The following is a 21,407-nucleotide window of genomic DNA, read 5'->3' on the forward strand; positions in this document are numbered from 1 at the left end:
ATGGGCACTGACAGAAGCTCAGATCTTTCTTCCCTTCCATCACCTTTCAGTGTGAACAGAGCTCTGAGCCTTTAAGTCACTCTCTACACTGCTTCAGAGATGTCTGTCTCAATAATACCTCTTATTGTGTATGCACAGGAAGTTAAACATTCTGAACATGGCTTTTAATATCCATTTCAGCTCTTTGGCAAAAAACCTCTGGCATTTTCAAAATGATTGAAGACAAAATTTTTAGTGGTGTCCAGAACCTGGATTTCAGTTTCAAAATAAGTAAAGCAGCAAGATAGAAATTTAACTTTCTTTGAATATTTTTTAGCATTATGGTTCTGACACAGATTTAAAATGAAGTGTTCAGGTCATAAATTCAAAATAGAAACTAAAGATAGTCTCTTAATCTCTTAAATGAAAAAATGAAATATTTCACTATATAATCAACAGTCACACTATATAAGCAACAGTCATTAAAAAAAAAAGGGAAGATAAAGCACAAAAAAAAGTAGGCAAGCACAGGCTCAGATCATATCCATGCTCAGTCACAGGAGTAACCTGAGCATGTGTGAATGAAACCAGAGCTGAACTAGCTCTCTCATACTCAGTTATTCACAAGCCAAAGAGTTTGCAGCACCAGGAACCTTCCAGTACCTAAGGGGAGGCCTACAAGAAAGCCAAAGAGGAACTTTTTACAAGGGAATGTAGTGACAGGAGAAAGGGGAATGGCTGTAAACAAAGGGGACAGATTCACATTGGATATTAGGAAATTATTCCCCACTGTGAGGGCTTACAATTTAGAACAGGTTGCCCAGAACAATTGTGGATGCCTCATTCCAATCTTCATACAGAATTGCATTTGCATTCACTTTTATGTAGCAGATGACATCACATGCAAGACTTTCTAACTATTAATAAGTAGCGCTAATTGCAGTAAGTCTCAGGACCACAGAGCTATTTGCTTTCAAATAGCCAAGGCTGACTCCATTAAGGGCAGAGAACTACATTAGGTTTCCCTCATCCCAACCCCCCAAAACGTTAAAAAAAATTAGTTCTGGCATGACCCAGAGATGGAAATAAATAATTTAAATAAACACACAGATTGTTAGTAGCAACAGGGAACGGTATGCATATAAATTCCTGTGCATTATATTATGTTCTTTTAGACTTGTGGGCTGAGATATGTTCATGCCACAAAACTATGTGTAATCCACATCTGGTCTGGAAAGTTTGCCTTGATTCAAGGTGAATTGTAGGCAGAGAAACAGACATGCGGAGCTCAGAACCAACACAAACTTCACAAAGGCAGGATGCATTTGGATCCAACATTTTCATTTGTGACTCTGGCCTTCAGAGCATCATTTTCAGTGGGACTCAGGTAGCATTTTGTCACAAATCTTTATATTCACTCACCTGTCTGTGCAGGAGAATGAATTTATGGGGGTCCCCATCTGCCCAAGGAGGAAGCTGCACATCTCCCAGCACTGTTCCATCCTGCATGCAGCCTGCAGGAATTACAAAGGGAAAACCCAAAACAAGAATCAGACATGCTGAAAACACTGAAGTCAAAGGAAGCTGAGGTGATTCTCCCACATGCAGTTTCATGTTCATCAAATTTAGTGCCACAGAAGACTGAAGAACCAATGTTCTGGGATTTCTGATCCAGTAATAAAGCAGTGAGAAGATGTGCTAGGAATTGTCACTAATGCAGTAAAAATATGCATGTCCTGAGCACAAACCATTTTAGTACAGAATGCAATCGTAGAAAAGACAAATGTGTTTGCACAACTTTCTTTTTATACATAATCCTGTGGGCCTAACTGCCAAATATTCCTACCAAAGCAGCCACTGAGAGGGATTTTGTTCTCAAGTCCTTTGCAACCTGATGCCTTTCAGAAGGTGAGCATATGTTCTTAATTCAGAGCACAGTGTTGTGCAACTGGATGAATTCAAATCTAAATTGAGGTTCAGGTCTGAGACCACGAGTTTCCCTGCTATTCAGCAGTGAACAGATTTGGGTTCTTGGCTTTGCCTATTTTAAAATCTTTCTGTATATTTGCTCTCTACAGGCAAGATTCTGGTGCCCTTTGGCTACCCTGACTCAATTCCACTCAGGTCAGTCTCTGTATTTTGATTTCAGTCAGGCTTTGTTTCTTGGCCTCCTCTCAGGAGGAAATTATGCTAATTCTTTTTTATCTTTTAACAAACTTCTAATAGATTTTTTCCTTATTCTTATATATAAATATATAAATATAAATGATACTGTCTTTTAGCATACCTTGTATCACTGATACCTTGAATACAGTTATAGCTAGATTTCAATGGTTTAAGTTGCCTTTGCTGTCACAAATTCAGGATGATTCATCAGGTATTTTTCCTCTGGTTTAATTGCTAACCAACCAGTGTCTATTAAAGAATGCAGCTTTGCATTGCAAATGGTGTGAAAGCCCTGTAAAGTGAAGGGAATCAGAACTGCCATGCCTATTTCTGAATAGTGTTTTTTCTGGATTCTCTCTGAGCCTTCATCATGGATGCAGAAAGGTCTAGAGACAGTGTACATTCAGAAGGGATTGTGATGCTGCTTGAGGACAAGGAAAATATCTCAAGTTCATGTGAGCTGTGCAGAACCTTTGAAGATGAGTGTGAGAACATTTGGAAACTAATCACCTTGTGATGTCATGCAGACTGAAAAAAACAAAACCACCTTTCACCAACCCCATTTAACAATTGACACATCTCCAAAAAATAATATATTTTCAATAGTTACAGAGATATGATAACACAGGCCAAATTTTCAAAAGCAGTAAACTAGATTGATTATGTAAAACTCCACTTATGTGCGACAAAATGTGTAATTCTTTTGCTCAGAAATTAATAAGATCTACTTGCTTCTCCCTGGGCTGGAAACTTGGTTCTTCTAACATAATTCAGTTTTCAGAAGCTTGTATCCTTGTAGTGTTATTTGAATAAAAACTGATTTCATTGTTAGAAAGACTCATCCTCATAGTCCAGAGACCAACTGTCAATATATGATCTGGATCTTTCCTTTCAGTAGGATGCTGGAAGAAACACTTATGTCCCTTCTAGAACTTACCAAGTTCAAAGTGATTTGCATTGGTTAGGAACTCTGGCAAGTAAAAGAATTCAGGGGTGAGCTCCCTGACATCACTCATGTTGTCCCTTGATGCTGATTCCCATGTGCTCTTGACACTGTGAAACATCCGGTCTGCAACATCAAAACTCCCACCCTGTGGAGTGGAGACAGACAAAAAGACTTCAGTGTGAATATTCTGTTAAATTAAAAACATCTTAGCCAATTTTGCAGTGGCCCTTATCACATGGTAGATAAGGGGATGTCTCAAGATCTATAGAATTTATATAATAATGGAAATAACCAAATAAAATCAATTTTTTGGAGATTATCTGAATGAGTTTGTCAGAAACACCAAACTATTTTAGAGGAAAGCTGACTTTTTAACTGTATTAAAGTCACAGAACTGAATTGTTTCTCAATACCTAGTTCAGATGCTGGCAGCAGTGCTCCCAGGCTAATATAGATATTTCTCATTGGGGTTAATTAATTTGGATTATATATCATGAGACATAGCTCTACAGCCCACTGCCAGCACTCAAGAGAGATTGTCAGAGATAGACTGAGTACCTTTAAATAGTTCTGCAGTACAGTGAACACATATGAATGATTGCTCACTCTCAACCATTCAATCCTCAAAGCTGCTACCCTGCACAAAAAGAATAAACCAGTGGGATTGTATAATGAAGACACTAAAAAACAGATGAGGTGCTAGAGTAAGTCTGTTAAAGATATGAGATGCAGCCAGGTTCTGTCTATGGCTGACCTCTTGGGAAAACAAAACCTTCAGTTAGTTTGTTCTCTGCCTGTAGACTGTTGCATGTGCCAGATGAGGATGTTGTACATCTGCACAGTAACAATCAGCTGAAGTTTTGACTTGCAATCTATTACACAGACAAACAACATTTAAGCACTCATGCTGTGAGGATGGGATCCCACTCCCATGGATCAGATGAACCTCAGCAGCAGTTCCCACATGGGTTTCTGGTGCTAGGTACCACTTCCCTTTTGGCTCCCCCGGAGTATTTGCTCACTTGGTTGCAACTCCTTTAGATCTGCTTTGCTCAGTCTGGCAGCTACAAGTTAAGAAGTCATTTTTGCCATATCTTTTTTTAGGGAGAAAATACCTTCATGGATAAGTTATCAAAAGACAGTAGTCAATAAACCCCATGTGCTGAAGCCCCATTCCTTGCCTGTCTTTTGAGATACATTCACACCAAAACTTAACATGTATTCCAGATGGAAAGATCCCACCCTCCTTACCCCTAAGGTGAATTCTGCTCAGGCTTCTGGTCCAGCCTCATCTCCAAATGACAGCATAGTTCTGCTCTAGCTCCTTGTCCTTCATCCTTATACCAGTGACACATTCCCACACCCATTGAAAGGACAGAGTGAAAAAGTGGCTAATCACATGAGCAAGCCTATCTGGAGTTAATCTGATGCACAAGGTCATCTTGCTCTTGATCATTATTAGGCAGGGACCCTTGGAGTCAAATTCAAATTGAAATTAAAACAGAGTAGAAGGAGGACTATAAATAAATCAACAGCTAACAAGTATCTCATTGAAGCATATTAAAGGGCTTTGTATATTTAATCTGCACACAGTGTGCTGTGTCTGGTGGTGATTGATGCTTTTTCATCTTTTTTTGCAGCTTTTATGAGAGCTGGTGGTAATCTCCTGAGAAACAATATGATTTGTAATAAAAAGATTACCTGTATTAAATAAAAATAATATATACATAGGAAATGCTGTTAGCGCGACAAATCTGGTTAAAGATATTACCACCACGAAAAAATGTGATTTTTTCCCTGGCTGTCTAATTCATTTTAGGGAAAAGTAATATCTTTAAAACTTAAGCCTGTATTATTTATAAAGGAAGCAATAACTGATTTTCCCATTTCCTATATTAATAAATTTATTTGCATATATTTATATCAGAATTAATGAGTTTTCTCTCTCTATGAATGCAAAAACTGCACTGAAAGGGAAAAAGAGAATCAAGAATTGCTTTATGTTTTTAGATTGCAAGACAACGAACTCTTATGACTTTTCCACAGCTAGATACAGTAGGTCTCTGTTTTCTTTCCCTTCAGGAGAGGCCTTACTGTCATCAAAAATACTGGAAAATATGCTTTTTAAAACTACAGTCCAGTCAGGGTATATAGAAAGTAAGTAGGCAAAATGATTCCTAGAGAGAAATCAGAACTTCACAAATTTGTAACACGAAGCATCACCTTGAGTTGCTTATGAAGGTGCAAAGACTTAGAACATGCCCAGAGATGCTGAGAAGTTGTTACCTGCTTGTAGTGCTTAAATGACTGTTCAAGAGTCACTAATACTATGAAGAGTGAAGACCCTGCTCTCTAGAAGGACTTTTGAGAGGGAAATGTCCAGAAAAGTCAACCTGATAGCTGAAATGCAAGAGTGGGATAAGAATAAAAGGAGATAAAAAAGCTGAGTTGATCAGAAGAAAATCTCAATATTGAGGGCAGGAAGTCCTAGAATGTCTTTCCAATAGAGACACTAAACATGGAAATCTTTACTGCTCTTTTGTAGTGCTGAGAACAATTCTAGAAAAGAATCCCAGGAGGTACTTGACCAAGGTAAAGTGGAAGGTACCAACCAATACATGTTTGATAAGCCAGTTTTCCCTCTATTCCAATACAATATGCACAGCACATACAAAAATTTTTTCAGATTCAGATTTCAATGCAATTTAAAAAGTGGAATAAGGTTTCTCCTGTACAGTCCCATCACTGAAGGCAATGCTTCCTCACTGGTGCCTTCTGTGGTCAGGTGCAAATCAACTGTTTGACTTGAGAGACAAGATGCTTTGCCAACATCAAATTTTCACAGTGTTGCCTGTCCTTGTCATGTATTCAGACTGTCCATTTGCAGATATAAATGTAGCTTTTTCACTTTTTAAGATGCTGAGAAGCTTTCACAGCTCCCAAAGGCAGCAGCACCCTTACAAGAACTTAAGTGTGGGAGTGCTCTTTTTGCAACCTGACAATGACTTGATCATACAGTTCTCAGGTCTGCTGTTTTCCTAACAGCATCTCACAGTTAGCAATTCCTAAGCTACCACAGGATCAGTCACCTGGGGGAAATGACAACAATGAGCTCAGCTGAACATGCACCAACATAAAAGCAAAAGAATAAGAACAGAAGGAGTTCAAGAGTTTCTTTTAGTGGATCCACACCCAGAAAAATTTTTGTGTTTCAGATCTCAGCAGCCTTTGAAGATAAATATTCTAACAAAACTGCTGGTTACCTGCTACTCACACAAACACAGGCACAAAGCTTTCACTCAGACTGCGAACTCATTATGCATGAAAAGTGTGCCAGGGAGATCCAGCAGCCTTTGTTGTTTACAACAAGAAATAACTGCTCCACAGTCATTCATGACTGCAGTTAACATATGGCTCACAGAATGTGATGGCAACCATTGCCTCAGGTGGTTCACTAACCCATCAGCTACTGCTGGTAACAGCCGATATCATAGGGCTTATTACTTAATTAACACAGCACTTTATTTGTATTACTTCACTGAAAAAAAACCCAAATCACAACAGCAAAGCACTTGGAAAGCTGCAGGAGACATGGCCATCCCTCACCATGCATACTGCAGTCTCCAAGTGTGAAATATTCTGGCCAAGCTATCTTCCTGTATTTCTCCGCAAGGATAGGTGGATTTCAGCAAGATACTCCTTAAAAAATACCCCTTGGAGGGTTGGTCCTCCTGGTAGACCCCATCATAACACAACACATTACAGAAAAGAGGGTAACAACTCTCTGCCACAGCCCAAGTGTATTTGTTTGAGAATTAGCAACTGCCTGCTGAAAAGAGCAATCAGGAAATTTGGTGCCCCTGTATGCTGGGCAAATGGGAAAGGTATGCACAACATTCAATTATCATAAATTCAATTCCATGGTGAGAGCCAGCTTGGCAATGTATAAACAGTAACAAGTTCAGAACAAGATTACACAAAATATGCATTCTGGAGCATTGGATGTAATCTCATCCCACTTCTTCACCAAGATGATCCCATGATCCCTATCATTTCACACTTACCAGAACCTGTATGTCCTCACCTGGCCCAGGAATGGCCTTTATGCCACCACAGCAAGCTCCAAGTACTTGCCAGTAGGCCCATGACCGTAGCTGGGCTTGAAAGACCTGCCATCTTACAGAATATCATACCAAGACTCATCTGCCCCAAAGTCAGAAGCTTAAGGTCAGAAAGGCAATTAAATATTATCTGTTTACATGCCTCAGCTCTCACAAAGCTAAATAATCGTTCTCCCTCGCATCAGTCATGGTCCCCTTAAGATGTTTTCACTGAATTCAACATTCATGGCATAAAGTTGCCCCAAGTAAGCCCCAAGTCTACATACAGAGCACATCAAATGTCAGAAAAACTAATCCCCCTTCATTTCACAGCCACAGTAACGCATTACATGGTTCATAACAAAGTGCAGGAGAGAAGTTATCTTGCCCTCTTACCTGCAGAGAACAGAAGGTCTGGGTAAATGGCTCCATTCGGACCAGGTAAGATGCCACTATAATTGCTGATGAGTAGTGAGTACAGTAATGGCACTGGGCTGACAGGTCTCCTGGAAATTGCACACAAATTACATTCCAGTACAAAATACTGCCATTTCTAGCCCAAAGCATCCAGTTACCACAATACAACTAAATAGGGAAGAGGTATTTTGAGAAGATGTCTTCAAAGATCTGTGAGCTACAGCACACCTTGCACTGAATATTTGCATTGAATGTGCCCAGTTACTACTGATGTATGTTCATTTTTTGCCTTCCACATTTCATTTTCTGAAGACTAAAGCCTTTAACTTTCCAGATCATCCCTTTCTCTAGTAGTGCCAAAATAGTCTTGGTCTTAAGTCTATATTCTGTTTCCTTTTCTTAAGGTAGCTGTTCGTTAACTCATATCTACACAGTCTAGAAGCAGTCTTCTACGTGTAGCTTAGCCAAAAAAGTAAAACCAATGTGTGCAGCTTTGCTAACAACACAGGCTTTTCCAGGGAACATTGCTTTTTGTTGTAGCTCTATTTCCTGTCCAAGGGAAGAGAACAGAATGCAACAGTACAAGGCACATAAGGCAGTACTTGCAGGAGACATTTCTCTTTGAATTGTCAGTCAGTTTGTACACAGCAGTGAGAGAGGCTTTTCTTGGCCTGGTGTTTCCCTTAGCCACAGCTCTGCAAAGTTTTTGGATGTTCTGAGGTGACCCAAGTGTCTGTTGTCTATTAGCCTCCTAAAACACTCACCCTCACTTTTTTCTACTTCATTGAAGCGCTGGATGAACTTGTGTTTCCTCTCCACAGTCTGTGCTCCCATGGGTTTTGACAGATCTCGAAATGTATGAGGATTAGTGAGGTTTAGAGTCTGAAAAGAAACCCAGTAGAAATGGAGATTTTAAGATCCTAGACATCATAACTATCCCAGTGATACTGGGAGATGGTAAGGCTGTAATGGAAGTTTCACTCGTGCAAGAAAGTCACAGGTTTACCCTCCTCTGAAACTTCACAAATAAAGGACCTGGCAGGTTGCAAATTGCTCTCAAGGCTTTTCTGTCCAAAACTCCTTCTCTGTGTTCACAGAAACCTGTCCATGCCTATCTGCTGAGCTGATGCAGCCTGCCCTTAAGTAGGTCTGTATTAAGCAGATGTTCATCCACAGAACATAATCCTCAGAATGCTGACCCGAAGATAAAGCTAATCTATATGAAATCAGTACACTTCAAACTAACTGCTTCAAATTTTAAACCCTTGGTCTAGACCCCTCTGCTTTGAGGGCATCATTCACCAATACTTTGTGCAGTTGCTACCATGGGAAGTACATAATTCTGCAGCCAGCACTGACCTCAGAGTGGTAGTCAGCAAGGACCCATGGAAACACAGGATACTGCATGTAATCATTGTAGCTGCGGCCAGCCAGAGTGTTCAGGTACATGAGGTAATCAAAGTTGCTGATCTCCCTCTTCTGCAGGGAAAGGAAACAAGCATTAAAATCTCCAGACTTTGCCCCTAAAATCCATGCAAAGGCACTCTCATAGGCTTGTGGTTCCCAGGTTCACCAAGGCAAGAGTTCTATAAATAGTGAAATCAATCATCCTTTGCCATTCAGATCAACACAATACCTCTTATATGATCCATTCAACAGAACCTGTTTTCATTCCATCTCTTCTTCAGACAGGCCATTTGCATTTGTCTATAATCATGCAGTGCTTTTATGCTGTATTTGCATAACTGAGCACTTTTTCTTGATTTAAAATGAGCCAAATGCATGCAGTCTGGATATTGGAAAACCCTGGACAACTGCCTATACAGAAAAGTCTGCACAAAGTGCTACATATAAGCAAGAAGGTATGGATTTCTTCATTTGTCTTAAGTCACCAAGATAACAGCTACAGAAAAATAAACACATCTCCCAGCTCAGCAAAACATCTGTGCATTGATTTAGATGTACTGATGATCTGTGAACAGGCATTCAGCTAGGTGGCTGTCTTTAGTGTCAATTTTAAAATGTGCACAAAATCACACTTCATCTGCTGGACAGTAGCACCATACGTTTCATAGCAGGAGGAGCAAAAATTCTGCAATAACCAGATATAAATACTGTGCTCCTCTTGCCAGAAACCTCACCTCCAGCAGTGAAAGAACAGCTTAGGCCTTGAGCTTCATATGTACACACACACACATATCTGTGTGCAGACATATCTGTGTGATGAAATTCTTTGCTTAATCACATGCAGCCAAGATTTAGCTTACCTGCCACTTCTGGAGCATTGTCTTTTCCCCTCCTGGATGCTTCCTGTATGGAACAAACATTTGATTGAAAGAGCCTACTTCAGAACAATAAGAGAAAATCAACACACTAACATCTGTGCTCCCTGCTCTCATTGCACAGAAATGAGAGAACACCAAGACTAGAAGGCTGAAGTTCCACCATTGACCAAATAATTCCAAAATCAGAGTGTCACTGATTATGTTAGTGCTGTTCTGAGTTGAGCCATGGTGCTCAGTCAGTACTCCCACTCTCATACCACTGGAGAGCTATAGAGTGCTAATGACAGGTACCATTAAGCCTGTCTGCTTTGATTCTGAAGCCTTATTCTCAAAAGTTCATGCTTTTCTGAAGCATTCAGAAAACGCTGGCTTAAAACCAGAAGTCTTTCAGTCTCTGTATCAGAGATTGTTGTTGCACCAAGCACGTTGAAACAAATGTCGTTCTTAAGGAGTGGATTATCATTTTAATATTTTTTAAAGCAATAAATATGTCTTTTCCAATTTTTTTGTTCTCAAACTTGTTATTAAAACTTTAAATAAAACCCTAGATCAACTAAAAGCAGGGGAATTCACTTGAAAATAAGAAAGAGTCAAAGATTCTGAGAAAAGGAAAATTGCATTTCAACTGCACTTAACCAGAACATAATTCAGTACTTGAAGACCATGGACTTGCTCTTGTCAATATCTAGAGACCAAACTGACACAAGCTACAACTGGATTAGTACAGTTTAACACAGCTGGTAAATGAGCCCAACACAGTCACTTATGCACTCTCCTTGCATAGGGTTGAAGGAATTGCAGGAGGAAAAGTGAGAAAAGTTGTGGGGTAAGATAGTTTAACAGATAAAGCATAGGATGTGCACACGAGCAAAACAAAACAAGGAATTTACTCACTACTTCCCGTTGGCAAGCCAGTATTGAGCCATCTCCATGGCTCCATCACACGTAACCATGACTTATGAAAACAAACATCATCACTTGGAATGTCCCTGCCTCTTATTCCCCCAGGTTTATATGTCAAGTATGGTATAGTTTGCTGTGGAACATGCCTTTGGCCAGTGGGGATCAGCTGTCCTGGCTGTGTTCCCTCCCAACTTTTTATGCACCCCAAGCCTCCTCATGGTCCTGGTCAGACAGTTTGAGGGATAGAAAAGGCCTTGACTTTGCGTAAGCAATGCTCAGCGATAACTAAAACATCCCTGAATTATCAACACCGCATCCAGCACAAATCCAAATGCAATTTTCTTCTACAGTGACGAAAACTTACTCTATCCCAGCCAAAACCAGTACACACACTGAAGAAACTTTTCATCTGCCAAAGAAAACAGGCTTACTGATGTGATACAATACTGGTGGTAAGAGAGGCTCTTCCCTTCAAGAGTAAAACAAATCCTAAGGTGCCAGCTCAGAGTCAGGACATTTCCGTTCATGAAGTGTAAGGAAATCAGTTCATCATAGATTACAAAACTACTGCAGGAATAAGTAGCTGCTATTTTTCACTCCTGTGCTTCTTACTGGATCACACTAGAAATCCACAAAGTAAGGCTTAAAGTACCTTCACAGATCTAAATAAAACACCAGAATGGTCTATGATCATTATCATTTTATTAAATTTGCAGTAGTAAATTCTTGTCAACCACCTCTCATGCTTATGAATAATTGTTTTACTGCCTATTCAATCCTGGACCAGTTAATAGTGCACATAAACAAAAAACACTACAGTTTACACATTATTTTATTCCTTGCTTAGGACTCTCTTCAGAGAAAAGTGTGTGTCTGAGAGAAGGATTTTGAATGCATAAGCATGAAAGCCAGGATGAATTCTAGCACATGGTCTGCAATTCCTAAGCTTTGAATAGGTCTCCTACTAAGCATATGAAACCTAATAATGATAGGCTATGTTTCTGGAAACCAATACATACAAAGGTGTAGAGTTCATGTTCAGTACAGAAAAATATGATCTTCACTCTTTGTCCAAAAAAATAATAGACTGTACAATTTACACAGTGTAAATCATAAAAAATTCTATTGACTAGAGTAGTTGTGTTGCACCCTCAGTTTGAGAAATACATGGTTCATGAATGTGGGAACTCCAAAGTACAATAGAGGTATCATGAACACTTACCCTTTAAAATTAAGTCCTCTCACACTCTATGTCCATTTCACAGAGCTTTGCCCCAGTGGCCTTTTTAAGGCCTCCAAGACACATTTGGAACTCAGAGAGGATATCTTAAAGGGTTGTAACAGGATCAGGATTCCTGGCATTATTTGAAGTTTGGCTGGATTAGGCTGTCTGTTATAGAGCAATCAAGTTAGGTTCTTTCCTTTTCACAGGGGCATACTTGCTCACTAAAACCATCCAGGTTTATTTTGGATTTCTGGCTGAGTTAGAAAGCAGAGGAGAACATTATGAAATGCTTTACATAGGACTAAACCAGGCCAGTCTTGTGTGGATGTTATGCAAATATACATATGTTGTCTTGTGGGTGCCATGACACCCTAGTGAAACAATTGCTCCATTTGTCACAAGCCCTAAACAGCTAATAAGATCATACAAGGGTCAAAATAATCCTCTCTGCTGACTTTGGGAGCCCCCACATAACTCAAAGATGTTGACAAGTTCACCATGTCATGAAAATAAGCAAGGCTAAATGTAGTCTCTTCCCTGTAAAAGCCATTCTTCTGGGTCTCAGAGGATGCTCCCTCTAATTCCCCAGAGATCTGAAATTCTCCATTCTCCTCTATTGACTCAGGGTCTCCAAACAAGAATTGCATTGCAGGCAGCTCAAGTGTATTCCTACCTTCTCCTTGATAATCAATTAGCATTTTTCCAGCCAACACCTCTCTAGACAGCACAGCAAAAGCTCAGTAGATGAAGGTCAGCTATCCAACTGCAGTAAGTGCATTTAAAAATAAATAAATAATCAAAGGCTGGTTTGTAAAAGAAACTGAAGTGCTTTATAAATATAAATAACTAAAGTTCCAGAGGGAGTGAAATGATATGAACTCAAGAGGAGTACCTACAGATCTATCTACATCTTAATTTATAAGGTATTTGTAGGGCACTAGCCATGGCAGAATGTAAACACGATGTGTACTAATGATGATCCACCTTTGGCTACTCTATACATAAGTGATTTATTAATCCCTCTTCCATTAACATCAGACTATGATCTCACCCTTGCGATAGCCAGTGTGCCATTTACTAGAGACAGGTGGACCTCAACCCATTTGGAGATTCACTGCAGATGAGATAATCTCAACGCGTAACATTTTACCCTCACTAAAATTAAACCTAAAATTCCAATAAACTTAATAGATTCTTAGATTTCACAAAACTGCTTTAATTTTTTTTCCTTCCATACTCCAGACTACAGTCTAAAAGACTGTGCCAAGGCTCTCCTAAACCAACTTTCTTTAAGAATGCAATTACCAAAGATATTGTGAGGAAAATCTCCTTTTTAGTAAGCCAAAATTTATGTCCAAGTCATACTGTTAACAGAGGAAAGAAGACTTCAAAAAATACCAGCTTTCCCTTGTGAAACAATCAAGTCTCTCTCAAACTTAGAAAAGTTTTAGACCAGATTACTTTATTTTAAATGTACAGCATCTTCTTTCTTTGACATTACCAGTCCGCCTTCCAGTTATGCCTAATTTGTGCTAAAGAATTGAGATGTAATTCAAAATAACAAATAAACGCCATATTCAAGTAGGGCTCCTTGAAGCAGGGTGTCTTGAAGGGGCTTGGGATGGAAAAGGAATCTCCCTCATTTATGGAACACCACTTGCACCATGTGCATTCACAGTGCTTAAACCAAAGGGATAACATTTCCACTGTGGAGATGTTGCACTCAGGCATACTTCAGGTCGTGAAGAAACAATCAAGTAAATCCAGTTAACTTGTTTAGGTGAGCAGAATGTAATCTCCAACCCTGGATTCAGACAAGTACATTAATATCATCAGCTTCTTTATGCCAATAATATCTTTGACCTATTATCAGTAGGCGAGGCCTCAATGTTGTATCTCCTGTGAATAATACTTAAACAAATCACTCAGCTTCTTCTCTTCTATAATAAGATTTCTTTCAGATATTATTTTGAAATTATTGCAATCAGTTACTAAAAGCTTGATCTTGGTAACCTCAGTCATAGGGACAAATTTCAATAAATTCACATGTTCCAGAGGGAAATCGTTATAGCAAGTGCACTTTGGAAGGGTCACTGATAGGAGAGATACTGCAGATAGATGTGGCAGATAGATTATATATATACACACAGATAAATAAATTGCAGCTTATATATTCTCTGCTGGACCACTGAATGAGCCTTCCCTCCTGCATCCACATCTATCCCATTTGGCATGTGCTAAGGAGGGTATCACAAACATTGTGAGTTCTGACGCACACAGAGACACGTATCTCTTACTCCGCTACAGCCAAGTAAAATGAAACAGTCAAGTGGCTAAAATGGACAGTTAAGGCAGTGTTAGAAGCTGACTAACAGCATCTAACGAGCTCCAGATGCTTTTCCTTTCAGCATATTTTGAAATAGAACATTTGCAGGCAGTGCATGCCGCTCAGTTCTTTTCCTTCCAGCTCGATCTTGCATTCTGGAACCAACCATTATGCTAATGATCTCCAATGGTGTAGCACTGCTGTTGCTTAGTAACAGTAACTTAGTAAATTCCATAAGCTGCAGAAGGAGCACTGAATAGCAGGACCCTGGAGTTGGGGAAGCCCTTTTGCCACTCCTCACTTGGCACCAAGCTTGTTGAAGGGCTGCCGTTTTCCATCAAGGAAGTACGATTCAGAATTCACAGGACTGTGGAAAGGAAACTGTCCTGTGCTTTGTGCTCATGGGTTTATTTACAGACTGAAAGATTAATTCATTATTCAAAGAAGAGAGACAGAGGACAACAGCACAGTAACAGACTGTGAATGCTCAGCCCATACTACTGAGAAGAACCCAGCAGCTTGTGACATCTGCACCTCACCCTCTAGGCCTTTTGAGCTACTTAGCCGGTAAGATCACATGCAGGGGGGAAGCTTGGCAGAATTGTTAAGATGAAACTATGTTTTTCCTTATTCTCGGTGGGCCTTGGTTTTGCAAGTGACTTTGCACTGTGTGATAGTACAGTGGCCCTGAAGTCATCTGGAAAAGTAGGAATATTAAGAAAGGAAACTTTTCTCAAACTATTTACTCATGGTGGAATTTAGTCTAAACCTGCCTGTTAGCAAGAGATTGCATTTAAGACACTCAGTGAATTAATCTCTTCCACGACAGATTATATCCAACAACAAAAAAATGGCAACAGGCTTGTAAGCAGGGAAGTGGAACTGCTTGGCTTCATGCAAAATCGTTTGCTGTACGAATCTGGTTTTAAGCTCTGCATGCAACTGTTTCACTAGAGATGATAGTATCACCTATTCCATGGGTGAATTAGCACCCATCACCTCACAGCCTTCCTGCCACCAGAGAGGTGCAGGGAACGCGGAGCTCTGCTGGGCTTGCCAGGCCTGCTCTGCAGCATGCAGAATTCAAGAGGAAAGACAGAGGAAATTTCTCACAGAGCAGTTCAAGTGGGCTCAAGATGGTTCTGTGCAGCTTTGGGTGCAGTGAACTAGGAAGGACCAGCCCTAGAAGAAAATAATAGGCAGAACCATGGAGAAGGAGGTCCTGAAGCACCAAGCAGTGCTACAGGCAGAAGGCCAATTCTGCTCCCTCCTGGGCCGGGAAAGGAAAAAGAAATCTTCAAGGTCCAAATATGCAGTCTTTTAGGATCAGATCTACTTCTTAGGGCAGGCTTAAAATACAATGGGTCATTGACACTCATGTTCTATTAAAGTTTGTATCAGATCAACCTCTAAACTCTTGGCCTGTTAAGCACTCCTAAGGCTCTGGGTTTTCAAAAGCCCATCCAGGCCAAAGAGTCTAACAGGCGTGGAAAAGAAAGTGTTTTCTAGTCCAGATCTGTTTTAGTCAGGAAAGGGCTTGCCAGCAGCTCAGAGGGTGAACCTGGCAGTGGGGCGCAGGTTCAGAGAAAACAGGTGGAAAGTCTCATCATTGTTTCTTAGGTGGTAGGGCAGCACACGTACCTCTCCCTCTGCCATTCCAGGAGATGCACAAGATTGAACAGGCATAATTGACATTTAAGCAAGGAGGACTCCTGTGATTCCTGAATTTTTAATATCAGTGGCTACAAAAGTGGGGCCCTCTTACACAGAGCCAAAGACAACGAGACATGGCTAAGCAAGCTCCATTATCTCCAGCTACAGCCCTGTAAAACCCTGATAATTATTTTACAAGCATGCAGAGGCAGGAGAGCTATTCATCCCCTTCAAGTTGTCAAGCACACTGAAATATTTCTGCAGTCCTCTAGTATTAATTCCTATTTTTGGAATTGCAAATCATATTTTTCTAAGTTTGAAATGTGCCTCCAACTTTTGACCCAAACTAAATAGCACTTAGAGTGATCACTCCCTAGGGACTTGATCAGTGCATCTGAGAGGTTCACAGCTGGGTTTAAATAAATCTGACTAAAGAAAGCTGTATGAAGAAACTCTTTGGAGTCTGCACATTATGCAGTGCATGATACAAAGAGATTGGTATTGAGAAAAATCACACTGATCTGTTTGTTTGGACCTCTTAAAAACCTGAAAGGTCCAGGTTCAAACTTTGTAACAGGTTGGAAAGGGTTATTGACAGAGAAATACTCAAACCCAGCAGGCTGAACTGCAGCATTCGTCCTGCCAAGGCTCCAGCACTCAAGCTCGTACGCCAGGCTCCCTCTAGTGCTGCCAGGCACTCACAGCGCAGACAGAGGGACCCCGGCACCAGGACCCCTTACCAGGACAGCGGCACAACTGAACCACTCTTTGCCTAGGTGGTATTTTTTAAAACAGGAAAGGAAACTATGTTTCCCTCTTGTATTTTAAACGAAAAGTAATATAAAAAATTTATAGGAACTGAATACAATCTTTTCTGAGTTTCAAACATGTTTTTAAAAGGCATTTTAAAAGAAATTATAATTTTGAACTTAGGAAAAAAATTATACGTTTTTCCTTGAGGCTCCCATTCATTTTTAAAGGCATAGTTGGTTGAGAAGCTTCACTTATCAAAAAGCACTGTGTCTTGGTCAACTCATCCAACACAAAATTCAAACACAGAAAAAGTTGGATCCAAAGGTCACCTGGTTCATGTCAATTACAGGAAGCAGAAAATTTCTCTCCATTCTGCTAATACATAAGAAAACTCCCCTATAGATCTTTTTCTGAAGCATGGTTTTCACTCCACCTTTGTGCACCAGAACAGATTCAGGATTCAGAAAGGTGTCCTGCACCAGCAGTAGGGCCCTGGCATTCCCCATACTGCTCCACTTTATCTTCACAGAATTACCAACAAGAATATTGCATAAAATCCTTAGCATGAGTGAACTGTGATTAGAAAACCCTGCTGTTTTGATCTACAGAACTTACTACTCACTCCTGGGGAAATGATTTACACTAACATCAACAAAGGTGAAAAGTGTACTTATTTATACTGCAGAGAAATTTGCCTCAGTTACCAGTCAACATATGGATAGAATAACATTGACATTGCTCCTTGGTAATATGGTTCTGTAAATACTCATGAGAGACAGAAACATGGGAGTGACACACAAAAACATTTAACTGTGTTTAAATATTTTAATATAAAATAACAAAAAACCTATTTTGGATCACACCCTCAGGGCAAGACTGAATCCACTTTGCTGCTTCTGGTATTTTCTGAAGCATCTGCCTCATTACAGAGCTCCTGGGAGAGTGGGTGGTAGCTGGGTTAATGCTTTTGCATTATTTTGGGCTATGGCATGTAATTGAAAAGAAGCTGAAATGCCTTAGTTGTAGCTTGAGCTTACCCTTCATGTATTCACACATGATTAATGAGTAGCCAAAAAGCCTGAAGGGTTTGTAGTGGAGTCTTTCTAATAGGGACATGTATTGTCGACAAATCCATATTTTGTCCTAAACAATCATTCATCAAAGCTGCAATATGACTCTTCAAAATTAAATGCCAGAGCACCTAGACCTGAGATTACTCAGCTGTAACCTTTGCTCTTCTCTAAACTCTCACTGGGAGGGACATTGTCATCCATTTCCAGGGAATCAGGCTATTTCCTTTGCTACTAGCCATAATTAGCAGCTGTATTTAATGACCTTTGATTAGAAAGAGTTCACCAAACCTGAGAGTAAGTGGACTATACTCTCACAGGCCTCGCTTCCAGGAAGCATGTAACACATGCTGAGCATTAGTATGAGTGAAAAGCCTGACTACTACACCTCCATGCATTTTGCTGAGGGCAGAGCACCTTAGCAGTGGAGACCCTCTATCCCATAGCATGAACAAAATAACAATGTTAGAGTATTCAGAGGATGAGACACTTAGCAAGGCCTGGTTTAACATGGCATTAAGCAGCACTGACACCAATCCCTATTGCAGTTTGCCCTGTAGGTGATATATGAATTGCCAATTAATTTCTGGCAAGTTTGGGAGCCCACCATGTTCCTGAGTTCTGGTCAAAAAAAATTCTTAATAATTTCCTTTAAACTTTTAATCTTTCAATAACATCCAGAGCCCAGATCTCAAGTTCATGACACAGGAAATTTAACCAATCTGACACAAATGTCAGGCCTGTAAAGATGGCAACTGTTGATCTGGTAGAATGAGACAATTTTGGATGGCTTCTTTTAATGCAGTCTTTAAGGACTGGGTTGAGACTCACAATATATTTTTCTCCAGTCTTCAACTGGCTGATGCATAATAACATATTTCATTCAGTTTCATTATATCCTAATATCAAATCAGTATTTAGAAATGAAAGACAGCAAATGTCTCCCACTTGTAATTTCACCCTGTAGTGTAATATAGATGTTACATTGCAATGAAATAATATTGTAAATTATTAGAATTTCACGTACTAAAAATACTTTCTGGAAGAATTTTCAAAGTTGCAGATTTACAGTTGAAAAGTTCTGCCCTCAAAAGAAAACCTTCTGAAAATTCTAGCAGCAATATTAACATATAACTGTGTGATTAACAGCCATGGCTTTCAAAGGCTTTATTGGAGTTCTCACATTTTATCCACAGAGTCTGGTGTGTCTGTCTGTCAGCAGAGAGATGCCCAAGGGAAAAGGTCCACAAGGGAAAAGGATCACCTTGAAAGTGGCTAAAAATTCAGTCCGGGTAGCTTTTAATGGAAGGCGCCGTCTTGACTTAAGCAAAATGGGCATTGCCACCTTCCCCAAGTGCATTCTGGAGCTGGCTGATGTGGAGGAACTTGATTTGAGCAGAAACTTTTTAAGAAAGATTCCAAACATCATTGAGAAGTTCCAGAATCTGATGTGGCTGGACCTGCATAGTAATCAGCTTGATGAGCTGCCCGCAGAAATAGGCACACTGAAGAACCTTACTTACCTGAATTTATGCAACAACAAGTTGACCACAGAAAGTCTACCAGAAGAGCTGACCCATCTCAAGAACCTGCGTACTCTCAACCTTGGCTTGAACTGTCTTGAGACTGTTCCCACCACTTTTGGGAAACTGAGGGAACTTATTGAGCTAGGTCTCTTTGACAACTCCTTGACCCTCATCCCAAAGAGTGTGAAAAAGCTCCCCAAGCTTGAGAGACTGAATGTAAAAAGAAACCCTTTACCAGAATTTGAAAAGGAAGAGGAGCCAATTGACACCGTTAAACGCATAGAATCGCTTTACTTAGTAGAAAAGAAGGACCTGTGCGGTTCCTGCCTGGAGACGTGTCAGGGTGAGAGGGATGAGCTGCACAAGTTAGAGGAAATGACACCCGTCCCCCCAAATAAGCCAAGTTTCTCTTCACTCACTACACCCAATTCCACTGCAATGGATAACCAAGAAGAATGGAGAATAAGAGACGATGATTCTTGAGATACACCAAGCCACTCTACAGACCATGTTCCATGAAGTCCAGCCCAAGCAAATAAAAAGCTGACCTCTCTCATCCTCCGTTTTCCTGCAGTTCTACATCTTTAAAGTTCAGCTTCATTTTAGAAGCAGATCTCTGTGGTCTCTGAAATGAAAACCAGAACAAATAAACCAGATGTGCATTTGGAAAAGAGTATTTACATCTGAGCCTGTTCCTACAACATGTTCTCCATGGTTTTTTTGGGGGGGCTTTTGTGTGGGCACTGTCCAATAAAAGGATCTTTTAAAAAATAGATTTTTCTAGTAAATCCATTCCCACCACTAAGCCCTAAATATTATTTCTGTTCATTTTCATAGGGTGAGACAGAGTTGAACTAATCTCAGTAAATACCATTAGGAGGAAAAGGCAAAGACCAGGGAACCTTCTGCTGCTGGAGGCTGCCACCAAGCTCTCAGAGTCTCAAAAAGGCACTGTCAGTGTAGGAACTGCAAGCCTGTTCCCATTCAGCAGAGGCAGCAAACACAAGTGTTAGGCTCAGGAGTAACTAAGCAGTACAAAAACAACACTTAGAGATAGATAACCAGTGATCCTGGTTGCCATCAAGGGGCCAGATTCTGCAAGTTCTTTGGGTTTTGAGTGCTATATCTAGGTGCAGCAATCTCCAAGTTGCACAACACAAACAGCATGATGGTATGGACATGCTGCCTATACTCATAGTATTTTGTTGGTATCTGAGTCTCTCTCCAAGGAAAACGTAGAGGGGTAGGAACAATATTTCTCTTTTTAAGGGTCCCGGGCTCATCACTTAAGCAGTGACTAAAGTGACTAAGAGAAGAAGAGTCTCTGTCCTCCGTGATCCAAGAGTCAGCTTCTGAACTGACAAAGTCAGGTCTGGTATCCCCACAGCACTTTTAGCTTTCTGTTGACATGTACATATGCACGTGTGCACCTGAGCACACACATTCACTTCTGAAAACACATCCTTAGGGCAGAGAGTGCTGAGATCCTGCAAACAGCAATATACAGGGACAAGCAATGAGCAGATTATAAAAGCACTCAAGCATGACATGAGAAGGGCTGCCAGTGGCCGTAATAACCTATGGTGACAGAAAACATTTAAGTATATTTGAATGAAGAATAAAGTGCCAGCCAGGAGCACTTTATTTTTTTTAATGACTACAGTAGAGCCTGGGAGTCAGAACTCTTGTGTATTTCCTACAGACTAGGTAGAAAAACTGATAAGGGATTTCCCAGAAATTCTGTTATCTCAATGTCATATGATGCATCAAACTAGTAATTTCTTCTTTCTATGCTACAGCTGTGCAATTATTAATATGTGTATCTGGGCAAAGAATTTAGTCAGGCCTGCCTACTTGTCTCAGGTGTGGCAGGAAAAGCTGGAAAACTGTGGAAGTTGGCCATTGACCCCTAGACGGGGAAGGAGCCCCAAGTGCTGCTTTTGAAATTTTCTAACTCTGAAACAGCTCCACAATTCAAACAAGTGAAAAGTAATCTCATCGAGTCCTCAGTCCGTTGGTTCTAACTGGTAAAGGCAAGCACACCTACTGAGGTAATTT

The 21,407-nt window shown here is 40.3% G+C and overlaps 2 protein-coding genes across 2 annotated transcripts in view; one reads left to right on the forward strand and one right to left on the reverse strand.

The window, feature by feature from the left end:
• WDFY4 (WDFY family member 4) overlaps positions 1 to 21,407 on the reverse strand; it is a 115,463-nt gene that overhangs the window by 17,066 nt on the left and 76,990 nt on the right. Inside the window, exons 48-53 of the mRNA XM_063405700.1 lie at positions 9,876 to 9,918; positions 8,968 to 9,087; positions 8,373 to 8,490; positions 7,588 to 7,697; positions 3,083 to 3,236; positions 1,402 to 1,493 (exon numbers count right to left, since the gene is read on the reverse strand). Coding sequence (XP_063261770.1) covers positions 1,402 to 1,493; positions 3,083 to 3,236; positions 7,588 to 7,697; positions 8,373 to 8,490; positions 8,968 to 9,087; positions 9,876 to 9,918 — 637 coding nt within the window. The remainder of the gene's footprint in view (positions 1 to 1,401; positions 1,494 to 3,082; positions 3,237 to 7,587; positions 7,698 to 8,372; positions 8,491 to 8,967; positions 9,088 to 9,875; positions 9,919 to 21,407) is intronic.
• On the forward strand, positions 14,594 to 20,120 carry LRRC18 (leucine rich repeat containing 18). Its single transcript, XM_063405701.1, has 2 exons — positions 14,594 to 14,914; positions 19,020 to 20,120. Exon 2 carries the CDS (start codon positions 19,050 to 19,052, stop codon positions 19,830 to 19,832), a length of 783 nt encoding a protein of 260 aa, XP_063261771.1. The 5' UTR covers positions 14,594 to 14,914; positions 19,020 to 19,049; the 3' UTR covers positions 19,833 to 20,120.

Source organism: Prinia subflava, chromosome 9 (genome assembly GCF_021018805.1).
Source record: "Prinia subflava isolate CZ2003 ecotype Zambia chromosome 9, Cam_Psub_1.2, whole genome shotgun sequence".
In the NCBI taxonomy this organism is placed as follows: Eukaryota; Metazoa; Chordata; class Aves; order Passeriformes; family Cisticolidae; genus Prinia; species Prinia subflava.